The sequence below is a fragment of the Phascolarctos cinereus genome, unplaced genomic scaffold, assembly GCF_003287225.1.
Source record: "Phascolarctos cinereus isolate Bilbo 61053 unplaced genomic scaffold, phaCin_HiC Scaffold_2;HRSCAF=192, whole genome shotgun sequence".
Taxonomy (NCBI): domain Eukaryota; kingdom Metazoa; phylum Chordata; class Mammalia; order Diprotodontia; family Phascolarctidae; genus Phascolarctos; species Phascolarctos cinereus.
This window is the reverse complement of record NW_027555625.1, coordinates 82,563,893-82,576,529: the sequence shown is the minus strand read 5'-3', so window position 1 is coordinate 82,576,529 and position 12,637 is coordinate 82,563,893. Positions and strand designations below refer to the sequence as shown.

The 12,637-nt window shown below is 36.9% G+C and overlaps 1 protein-coding gene across 1 annotated transcript in view; it reads left to right on the top strand.

Moving 5' to 3' along the window:
- The window catches only part of HNRNPLL (heterogeneous nuclear ribonucleoprotein L like), a 50,775-nt gene that overhangs the window by 19,045 nt on the left and 19,093 nt on the right, over window positions 1-12,637 (top strand). The window contains exons 3-6 of the mRNA XM_020976982.2: window positions 1,579-1,816; window positions 10,227-10,312; window positions 12,033-12,129; window positions 12,215-12,287. Of these exons, the coding sequence (XP_020832641.1) occupies window positions 1,579-1,816; window positions 10,227-10,312; window positions 12,033-12,129; window positions 12,215-12,287 (494 nt within the window). The remainder of the gene's footprint in view (window positions 1-1,578; window positions 1,817-10,226; window positions 10,313-12,032; window positions 12,130-12,214; window positions 12,288-12,637) is intronic.

Here is a 12,637-nt window from a genome sequence, read left to right as displayed (position 1 = left end):
GCAGCTGCAAAGAAGCAGGCAGCTTTGCACATTTCTGTCATCCTTAGTGTCTGAGCCTCTCTTTGTAGCTGTTTATACCTAAGAAATGTTAGAGTTGTTGTCTAGAAATAAGGTGTTGGGAAAATTAAATGTGAAAACTTTGAAAACAAGAATTGAGTTTGATATTGGAATAATTATAACATCCATGAAATGTAGGACGCTAGAAGAGCAGGACCAATTGTGCACAGTTGTTCAGTGCTAGGTTATTGTGGAGCCATTTGGGGGGAAACATCCATCTGGGTTCTTAAAAGCTTTACCATCAAAGCGTATAAACTCTTGCAAGTCTTGCCAGTTTGCAAAGTCTTGGAGTATGAGGCTGGGTGATGGATTTTATGTTTATTGTACAAGGACAAACCTGGCTTCAGAAAAGCTCATCACCACAGGCTGGCTGCAGGGTGATGAATATTTCAGCCACATCAGCTCTCGAAGATAACTTCTTAAGTTGTAAAAGTGTTGTGATATTTATTGGTAGAGGGAGTACCCACATTAATGAAATCAGACCCTTAAAGCATTGATTGAAGTCATTCTTCCACATAATAAAAGAAAAAAATTTTTTTTATCTTATTTGCCCTGTGCCACTTGATTGCTTGTAGTGATACCAGGATGCCCTGGTAACATGAGTGTAAACCATGGCTAATAGTATACCAAGAGTGAGAATGTTTTTAAACATACTGGCCTTTTCTAGGTACCAGGCTGAAAAATGGATGTGTCTTATAAAATAGGGTTTTTTAGTGTAATTTTAAAAATTTTTAAATGGGAAGACAGTAGTAAATATTTAAGAGAATGCTATACTTTAACATCGAAAATTTGATCATTCCACAGTGACTTCTTTTAACCTTACCAAATATTTTGTAAATGTATGTTATTATTATCAACAACAAAATTATCATGTTGAGTCTTAATATAAGAGTTCCTGATGCTAAAATTCCCATGCATATTTTACCAATGCATATTTGACTATTGTTTTGCAACTTTTAGTTTAGAGAGTTACCTGGGTCACTGTGAGGTTGAATATGTTATTACTACCTACCTGATGTGTAATAACCTACCTGATATTGAAGGCTGTTAGGTCAATCCAGATAAAGCAGGGAGAGGATGTTGATTTTCCTCAGGATGATATCAGTCTATTTTTCTTTGTATAGCTCTGAGACCAGGGTCAGGTCAGGTTTCCATATTAGGATGCTGTCTACTATTATTGTCTGAGAGTGGCATTCTTTCCTTTGCCTGTTAGTGAAGAATGTCCTGATTAGGTCCATCACCCAGTTAGGACTTGCCTTGTGAATGTGACCATAATTCTGACCCAGGGAGGGAAAAGAAAACATTTCTGGGAACAAGATTACCCAGAGAAGTAAGTGCCTAAATAAACACTTCATCTTCAGTGTATGTGATTAATTCTACAGTAGATTGATGTTGAGTAAAGATAGTCAAGGCTGTGATCTGATGGTTTACTGAAGAAAAGCTATTAGTACTTGTTCTGATGTAAAAGAGACTGGAAACTACACGTGAACTCACACTTTTCTTTCTTTTTTTTGAAACTAGCTATGTGATGATGATGCCATTTAAACGCCAGGCTCTAGTGGAATTTGAAAACATAGATAGTGCCAAAGAGTGTGTCACCTTTGCTGCTGATGAACCAGTTTATATAGCTGGCCAACAAGCCTTTTTCAACTACTCTACAAGTAAAAGGATCACTCGGCCAGGAAATACTGATGATCCTTCAGGGGGCAACAAAGTTCTTCTTTTATCCATTCAGAATCCCCTCTACCCAATCACAGTGGTACGTATGTATGGATGTATGTGTGTATGTTTTCAACATCGCGAATCTCACTGATCCATGCTTCTGGATTTTTAAGCTTCCCTCTAAAGTGGAGTTTCCAAAACCTTTGTCCTACTGCCCCCTTTTCAAAAAAAAAAATTACTTAGCACCCCTGGAAATCTACTTTCTTTAACCTTTTAAGGGTTTTTTTTTTGAGAAATTGTGTCATTTCAAAAAGAAATATTTTTTAAAAAACAACACAGCTTAAATTTAATAATTTATTGTAAATTTGTGGTTTTTTCCTGCATTGAAATTTTGATGATGCAATATTGCATCACATAACCATATAGTATCATATTGTGAACAAGTCATTACATGCACATATTCCTGCTGATGCATGCGGGACTTTCTGACAATGCGCCGCACTGCTCACTTGTCAACACTTGCTTGTTAAGACTGTCAGTGGACTTGACCACTTATAGGTTATAACTTGCATTTTGTGTGTTTATTTGGAAAATAATATAATCACTATGACTTTAACTACATTACGTAACAGATGAAACATGTATGAACAGCTTTTCAAAATTTTCTTCTTTTCAAAAAAAAATTTTTTTTTCTTCTTTTCTTATGCTTCCACCCCTCTCCCACTTATTTTTATTCAGCACTTCCCAGTTGCACCCGAGGCTACTACCACATCCCTGGATCATTTCAGCCCCTCCCAGGGGGCAGTGGGAATCTGTGCTGCAGAGTGAGGATAGAAAAGTTCTCTTCAGTTTGTTTATGTGATTGTAAAATTTTAAAAAAAATCTTAATAATGGCAGGCAAGAACAACTTAGGTAAATAAAACACCTTATTTGGTAAATGCTATTGATCATCACTGTTGCAGCTCAGTTCCTGAGAATAAGGGAGAAAACTAAAAGGGAGGAAATGTGAGGCAGAGAATGCTTTGAAGGCTGTTAGGCTATCTCAGATGTTACCTTATGAGGGAAGAACCTCACAGTGGAGCAGGCAGAATATTTGCTTAGGTCAGCCACACAATTCACTGTGTTGAAACTTGAAAATGATTTAAACAGCTTATTAAAATAATTTCAGAACTAATTTTATTGAAAACTTAAAATTTTATCTTTCTTGTTTTCTTCTAATTCACTTGAGTTTTCATTGAAGCCTGAGAAATAAGCTTTTCATATTTTGGTTTTATATAAAATTAGGATTTTTATAAGGACAACATTAATATTATTAATTATACATTATTCATATTATCGTGAAAAATACTAGTATCTAGAATTAATGTAACTAAGGTTTGTGAAACACCTTACAAATACTCTCTCATTTTATCCTCACAATCCTCCTGGAAGGTAGGTATATATACCAATTATATATAATGGGTTATACCCATTTTCTGTATGAGGGAACTGAGGCAGACAAAGGTTAATAAGTAACTTGCCGGTTTACATAGCTATTAAGTATTTAAGACCAGATTTGACTTTGAGTCTTCCTCACTCCAGGTCTAGTACACTGTGCCATCTAACTGCCTTTTATACATTAAGTTAAAAAGAACTGTTTAGAGACAAGCAAGTGAAAGGAACACTTGAGTTTGACTAGACTAATAACATACAGTAAGGAAAGTCTGAATTAGTAAAGCTTTCTGCCTTAAATCTCAGGACGTGATGGTAGTTCACTTCACGTTGACATTTCTTTAGTCAAGTTCTGTTACATTATAGCATTATTAATTTGGCACTAGACTCTGCTGGGGTATCTAACTTATCTAACTTTAAGATCACTTTTTTTTTCCTGAGTAGGACCTTTTGCTCCATTAGATGGCAAGTTGAAGTTTAATTGTTTGGTAGTTGGAGGAATAACCATGATCCAACTTAGTTATTTTCTGTATGACAGCTTGTAATTTCTAGACTTTGCATCTTGAGAATTCCAGAGAATCACAGTTATGCTTTTTAATCAAACAATTATTTCTTGACCTATGTATTTATAAAATTATACATTACAGAGAATGTTTGAAAAATTTAAATATATACTGATGCATTATAATATAAAAACCATATATTGAGTATGAATTATTATAGATTTAATTATTATCTCTATGCAGATGAATCTCACATTTGTTTTAGCCCTAACCTGTCTTCTGACTTCCAGTCTCTCATACACAACTGCCTATTTGATATCTCATACTGGACATCCATAGACTTCTCAAATTCAGTATGTCTGAAATTGAATTCATTCTCCGTCTCCCCAAATCCTCACCTCTTTCTAACTTCCCTATTACTACTATTAAGAGTACTACAATCCTTCCTAATCATCCAGATTCACAGCCCATGTGTCATCCTCAACTCCTTACTTCTTTCTCACCCCCTTATGTCTAATCTCTTGCCAAGACCTGCCACTTCTACCTTCACAGTGATCTCTTATATATGCCTCCTTCTCTCTTCTCTGGCACTGCCATTACTCTGGTATAGGCCTTCATTATCTCACACTTGGACTATTACAATAGCCTTCTTTCTGGTTGGTCTCCCTGCTTGAAGTCTCTCCCTACTCCACTCTATCTACCATTCAACTGCAATCCCTATCCCCCAGTCTTCTTATGTCTTACACCCTTCACTGCATATGTGTCTTCAATACACTGATACTGGCCTCTACTGTTCCTTGTACTTGACGCTCCATTTCCCAGCTGCAAGTGTTTTCATTGGCTCTCTCCCATGCTTGGAATGCTCTTCCTCCTTACCTCCATCTCCTGGTTCCCCTGGATTTCTTCAGGTAGCAGCTAAATTCCCGCCTTCTGTAAGAAGCCTTTCTTTATCCGTCTTACCATTAGTGTTATTCCTCTGAGGTTGTTTCCAGCTTATTCTGTATATATCTTGTTTATACACAGTTGTTTACTTGTTGTCTCCTCCCACTAGAATGTGCTTCCCTTGAGGGCAGGAACTCTTTTTGCCTTTATATATATCCCCAGTATTTAGCACAGTACCTGGCACATAGTTGGCATTTAATAAATGCTTGTTGACTTAAATATAATACATTATTCTGGCTATAATATTACACTATTAATATACTGTAGGATCCTTTTCTAGTACCTGCTTGACCGAAATCTCAGATAATGGGCCACTCAGGGACCTCTTACAAATGTGATCAGATAACTAGTCCTCCTCTAATGGATACTTAGAATCTCAATTAGGCAGTTTGCAAACTTAATAGATAGAACTTTGGAATTGTGTGACTTGGGTTGGATTGTGTGAAGTAGAAGACACTGGCATAGGTCCGCCCAGCACAGTGTGCTCTCATCAGAGAAGGTGCTGTGCTTGATGAGCAAAGCAGAAATGAAGTAGCTCAAAAGAAATGTGAGATGCACAGATTTAGAGACTGCACCCTAAATGTTCACGTGGACTAATTGTGCCTGACCTGTGGTAGAGCATTCCGAGCTTGTATTGCTCTGATCGGCCACAGTTGGACACACTGTAACTTGACTCTAACATAGTGATATCATTTTGGTCCTCTTCAAGAATGGACAATAGCCAACGAACTATTATCTTGCTATAACTTTAAAGAGCTTTACTTGCCATAATTAAAGTCATTCATTCTTTGATTCAGTATTTGAATCTTTACTATGCAACCATTGCAACTAAAATTTCTGTCTTCCCAGCTTTGAATCTAACCACAGACTGCTTCCCTATCTATAAATATGGCTTCCTTAGGCCCTGTGATTCACTTTTTCCCAGTCTAGTTTTTTTGACTGATTATCAGTTCATTTCAACAAGTATTTATTAGAGCATGTGTAGGTCAATCCAAAACAAAAAAAAAAACTGAACAGTTGAATGTCACAAATAACTGGGGGAATTAGCAGAGGCACCTACTAGGAGAGTTGAGTTGAGTTGGGAAGAGAGCTAGGTCTTCCAAGAGGTGGAGGTAAAGAAGGAAAGTGTTTTGGGTATAGGAAACAACCTACACAAAGACAGAGGTGGGAATTGGGATGTCATTTATGGAGTATAATAAGGACATCAGTTTGGCTAGTGCAGAGTGCTAGGAGGAAGAATGAAATCAACTGGAGGATTGTGAAATACTTTAAATGCAAAACGATTGTGAAGTACTTTAAATGCAAAACAGAGGGGTTTGTATTTTATCATAGAGGCAATAGGTAGCCATGGGGAATGGCATGGTAAGACGTGTGCTTTTTGGCAGCTAGGTGGAAGAAGGATTGGAGAGGGAAGAAGCTAGTGAGAGGGAAGCCATTTAGAGGGCTATTGCAGTAGTCCAGGTGAGGTAATGAGGATCTGAATCATGGTGTTTGTGGTGTGAGTGGAGAGAATACAACAGACTTGAAAGATGTTATGGTAGAATGGGAAAGATTTGGCAGATCATTGGATATGGGGGCTGGAGAAAGGAAGCAAGAAGAATTTAGGATGGCTTTGAGGTTGCAAACTTCTGCTTCCTCCACTTTCACTCTTTTCTAGATTACTCATTAATCAATAAAAACTACACTCTCCAGTATTACCAATAGTCTCTTAATTGTCAGCTTTGATGGCTTTTTCTCAGTCTTCATCCTTGACTTCTTGGCAGTATTTTACACTGTCGATGACATTGTCCTAGATATTCTCTTCTTTCTATGTTTTCATGGTATCATTCTTATTTCTTCTACCTGTGTGATTGTTCCTTCTCAGTCTCATTTCTTGGGTCTTCATCCCTCTCCTACTCTCTAACTATAGGCATTCCTTTAGGTTTTGTTCTGAACTTGCTTCCTCTTTTTTCCTCTGTACTCTCTCTCGGTGATCTCATGAGTTCCCTTGAATTCATTTGTCATCTCTATGCAGGTGACTCCAAGATCTGTATATTTATCCTGAGCTCTAGTCCTGTATCATGAACTGCATGTTGGACATTTTAAACTGGATATCTCAGGGGCATCTCAACATGTCCAAAATAGAATTCATCATTTTCCCACTTTTCTTTTGAATTTTGCTGTTATTGTTAAGAGCATCACCATCCTTCCAGTTATCCAGATTCATGACCTCAGTGTGTTCAATTTTCTTTACTTTCACTCTTACCATGTGTCTCATCAAATCTAGTCATTTCTATTTCTAGAAGACTTCTGTCATATATCCTCTTCTCTATACTCACATAGTCACAACCCTACTGTAGGCCTACATCACTTCTCATCTAGATTACTGCATTAGCCTCCTAAATGATCTCCCTGCCTCAAGTCCCTTCCCACTCCAAACCATCCTTTAGACAGAGCTGCCAAATTGATTTTCCTCAAGTTCAAGTCTGACCATGTCATTAGCCTACTCAGTAAATGCTAGTAGTTTCCAATTACCTTTAAAATCTAATAAAGGTACTTTGGCATTTAAAGGTCTTTGCAACTTGACTCTTTTCTGTTGTTTCAGTCTTACATGTACTTTATGGTTTGACCATATTGAGCTTATTTGTTATTCCTCATATAAATTGCTCCATTTTCTGTCTGCCGTGCATTTGCCCTGTCTTGCATGCCTAGCATGCACTTCATCCTCATCTCTGCCTCTTAGAATCCCTAGCTTCATTCAAGGCTTGGTATTACCTGAAGTGATAACCTGCTGCAGGAAGGCTTTCCTGATATCCCAGGCTGATGGTGCTGTTTCTGTAAAGCTGCCTTGTATTTACTCAGAATGTATCTTGTATATACCAGTTTCTGTATGTGTTGTCTCTTCTACTCAAATGCAAACTATTGGAGGATAGGGATTGCCTTTTTAAAAAAAATTTGTATCCTTAACACAGTGCTTGATGTTAAATGCTTAATGAATGCTTGATTTGCTGACTAGAGGAAGGGTAGTATTCTTTTTCTTTCTTTTTTTTTAGGCAGTTGGGGTCAAATGACTTGCCCAGGGTCACACAGGTAGTAAGTGTCAAGTGTTTGGTCTGAGGCTGGATTTGAACTCAGGTCCTCCTGACTTCAGGGTGGGTGCTCTATCCACTGTGCCGCCGAGCTGCCCCTTGTATTCTGAATAGAAGTTGGGAAGTTAGGATGAAGAGTGTGCCAGCCATTGTGCTAACACGTGCTGGGGATGCAAAGAAAGGCAAAAAGGAGCCCCTGCTCTCAAGCAGCTCACATTCTAATGGGAGAGAACGTGCCAACAGCTGTATGTACAAGATAGAGACAAGGTAAATGGAAAGTAACCTCAGAGGGAAGCATTAGTAGTAGTGGGGAGGAGGGACAAGAAGGTACATCTAGATGGCCTCACGCAAGCCAGGTTTCCCTGATTGCAGTAAGGTGGAATGATCAATGTGTCTAATATGAAGGCAGTTTTAAAACAGTGGAACAGGGGTTTGTCATTAGGTGCAAGGGAAGGGAAAGGGTATAGCTGACCTGGATGGGCATTAGAGTCAGGGAGTGGTAGCAGGGAAAGGCAGGATAGACTCAATAAATTCCAGGGGTTCTGAGTTGAGGATAATTTGCTAGCCATGGGAAAAATTGTCACACTCCTTCCGAGGAATGATTGATAAACCTCAAGTCTTTGCCTAAAGTTGATTTGATTGTGTTCCCCAACTTCAGAGATACTGCTCTTCTTTAGGTGTATCTGGGATAGGTTTTTTCTCACTGTGGTAGCTCTGCTCCTCCCCTTCTTAAATAAAATTTACCAGAACTATTCTGATTGCTGGGCAGGTAGGGTAGGAGCTTGACTTAAAATTAAGTGTAATATTTTAACAGTTTAACTTTAGTACATTCATTATGTTTTTATTCACAGACATGAGAATCCCATTCCTATGTATTATGATCCTGTGTCTCTCATGTGAGAATTTGCTGTTCTCCTATAAGGATTCCCTTCTGGAAGTAAAGAGAAGCTAATGGGGAAAGAGAGAATTAGCTTAAATTAGGTTCTTTGTAAAGTTGCTTCAGAATTGAGGGAAAGGATATTTTATGGTAGTTAATATTTGGACGGTAGTTACATATCTGTAATATTTACATTGTTAATATCTGTAACTTCAAGACACTTGCTGTCCCCTGTATAGGACATACCATCTCCTGTTTCTCTTTTGAACAGACTGTCCCTAAGGCCCAGAATTCTTTCCTTCCTCAAAGCTTTTGGAATCTCTGGTTCTTTTCAAGGCTCAGCAGAGGAGCCCTACAAGAGACTTCTCCAGAGTTACTACAGTTTTTAGTGCTTCTCCTCCCCTAAACACTCACTCCACTAATCTGAGTACACATAAGCTTCATGAAGGCAAGGACTGGTTAGGGTTTGTCTTTGAGTCCCTAGTGTCTGTCACATGATATGTGCTTAATAAATACTGGTTGAGTTGAATTGTTGAACAAGGGGTTGGGGGTAAGCCATACCTCATTATTATCAAATAAATGGCTTTGATTGCCTGCTACCATATCCCATAGTGGTGGTGAAAGCTTCAACAGCTCTCAGGCAAATAAAGGAGACTTAAGAGAAGTAGCAGCAGGCACACTATTTACCAAGTTTACAAATCTGTTGTAATAATGAGTTCAGTGCTACATATCATACTCTTAAGGGACACACTCTTACACACCACTCTTTGCTTACCATTTGCCTCTGGAGTGTAATTAGTAGATACCTTAAGCAATTGGTAGTTTGTCTTCCTGAGTAATTAAAGATAAAAGATCATCACTATGCACATCTTAATATTAACTTATTCTCCATAACATTTGAATATCCTTTTAAGTAAGATCCTGGACACAGACTACTATACTAGCTGTCCTTTGTACATGGTGAGCTGGTTGATCTGGTATTACAACATGTGCTTTTAAGTTTTTCCGGCAGTAGTGGTAGATTTGTATTATTCTGCCTACCCTCAGCTCTTGTTACAGAGGCCATGTATGTTCAGACTATCTGGCCAGATAGGTCAGTTTGTAGCCATGAAACAAAACAAAGTGAACTTGTCTACCTGAAGCTCAAACCAGGGATATTCTCTTAATGGTGAAATTACCATGGATACAGCAGTTCAAAAAATCTGTAGTCCTTATCTTAACAGAGTTGACGTTTTGAAGAAGAAATAAGTGGACAAATGCATAGCATATTTGACATTATTTTTTCTGTACAACATCTGTTACTTTAATTTTGTTTGAGAGAAATACCCATTTGAATCTCATGTCCTTATTAATTATATATCCTTATTGCCTATACTTTGTTTATTTTCTCTTAACAGTAATTTTAGTTGAATGTACTCTTTTGAAAATATTTGGAATGACAAGAAACATGGCTATATTTGTATTTAGAGACATATTTGTGTATCAGATTCATCTAAAAATTTAAAAATACGTTTGTAATTTAGAAAATTGGTATTCCATGTATTGTCGGTAGAAGTAATTGGTTCTGTTATTATTTTTAAGGAATAGTAGGGCTATACTAATTTCCTTTTAGTTGTATTAATAATCTAACTGAAATTTATAGCATGACTACTTTGATAAATCCAAAACTTTTTTTTTCCTTTTTAGGATGTTTTATATACAGTATGCAATCCTGTTGGAAAAGTGCAACGGATTGTCATATTCAAGAGAAATGGAATACAAGCAATGGTTGAATATCCTTTATTTTATATTTGTACTGATTTGTAATTTGTAACTATGAGTGTCTCATCCAGATGTTCATCGTAGTTTTATTTGCTTCACTACTTATTAAAATAGTTTGATATTTCCTGTTTTGTTTCAGAAAAGTTTACATATAGCATACTTTTTAAAAAAACACAAATTTTAGATTTTGTGACTTTAATACAGGGTACTTAATTGTAAGATTTGAACGGTAACTTTAAAATAAACCTGTTACATTTAAATTTTTAGTTTTTCCCAATTATAGTAGGACAAATTTCTTTTTATAATGATTAGATAGTCTGTATACTGTACTCCCTTGAAGTTTACTGTAAATTAATTTTATTTTAAGTCAAAATTTTAAGAAACTTGATTAGAAGGCCTTTGGAATCAGTAGAAAACAACCTGCCAGTATGAGTCATTCAGCATTCATTATTGAGTAGCCTACTTTGTGGCCAGAAGAATTAAAGCAGGATCTCTATCTCACTGGGTTGTTGTGACAGTCTAGTGAGATAAGGTGTGTGTTAAGTACTTCATGAATCTTAAAACTGTGGATCAGTGTAAATTATTATCATTTGTTCAGGCCTTCATTACTTCTCTTAGACTTTTATAATAGCCTCCTAGCTGGTTTCCCTGCTTTTAGTTAGTTTTCTCTAATATAACCTTCACACCACTGCTAAGATATTCTTAACGTGTAGGTTTGACTATGTCACTGTCCTGCTCAGTTTTCAGTGACTTCCATAGTTTATCTAGTAAAATGTAAATTTTTTGGCTTGGAAACTCAAAGCCCACCGCAACTTTGTTCTAAATCTATCTTAGTTGTCTCATATTACTTCCTTTTATATTGTGGAGTAGAGTGCCATTTCAAAATCTCATCCTGTCCCAATTTCCTTATCACAGTTTGATTTGAATTGGTTCTGTGTCTGCCTCTGTGTATCCCCCATGTTTGGAATGGTCTTATCTTTTCCCCGTTTAACCTCAACTCTGAAATCCTTCCCTTCCAAGTCAGGTATAAATTTGATTTTTCTCCTCTCCTCCAAATTAGGTAGTTTTCCCCGCCTTGAATTTCTTAATACTACTTTATTTATGTCTCTTAAATAATTATAATTTGTATTGTATTCACCTGTGTGTTCGTAAGAGTTAGAGTTGGAAAGACCTGTCTCATTTTTTTTTACTAGATAGCAAATTATATGAGGGCACTGATGGTGTATTGCTTTATTTTTGTATCCTTAGTGCCTAAATACTTTCATAAATGATTATTGGATTTAACTGAAGCACATAAGCATATTATAATCCATATTTTTTTTAAAAATCCTTTTGTTTCTTTTTCTTTTAGTATTTTCTATCTGGAAACCATGCTTTACATACTCTAGTTAAGATTTTAGAAACTTTAAATTAGTCACAGGTTTTATCTGTGTAATTTTTCTTATGTTGTTATCTCCATACAATTCTGTAAATACTTTCATTGATGATTTTTGTTGTTGTTTTAAATTGGAATTAGAAGAATAGATGGGAAATTAGGTTGCTTCCTTTGTGGTTTGGGACCCCATACGTTAAAAAACAACAAAAAAAATTTTCTTTTAAACCTGTTCTAGCCACTTTTGCTCAGTGAAACACTTCCCATATATGTGAGAGATTTCAGATTTTGTTGTGCCTTTTTCCAGGAAAGGAGAACAAATAAACCTATCTTGAACAAATTTCCTTAACAAAACTTATGTTTGAATCAGTTCTTTGTGCCCAGAAAGCTAAAGCAGCGCTCAATGGAGCAGATATATATGCTGGATGCTGTACACTAAAAATTGAATATGCAAGGGTATGTATTTTTCAGTTATGATTGCTTCTAAGGAGTGTATGTTTTCGCCTCGCGCTTTTGACTTACTGTCATTTAATCTCAACAGCCAACACGCCTAAATGTTATTAGGAATGACAATGACAGTTGGGACTACACTAAGCCATACTTGGGAAGGCGAGGTAGGTGTTTGTGTATTATAAAGTGTAAATGTGTACGCTGGCATCTTTATATACAGTTAGTTTTCTTTTTCTTGCAATGAACTAATTAGTTCAAATGAGGTCTTGTTGGTGAATGCATTGTTTCGAAAGGCTATCATGTAATCCTCGAGAAATTAACATTGAACATTAGCGCCCCCTCCTGGTGTGTACTGAGCTATCATGTAGTTCAACAAGGAGCCCCCACATGCAGGCACGCCCGCAGTTCCAGGACTTGCATTTCTCCAAGCAGCTCTCTCTCTTTGGAGGAGAGGAAACTGATTCAGAATATTCCTTACAAACTTGCACACTGCTTCTCTATGGAAAGGACTTTC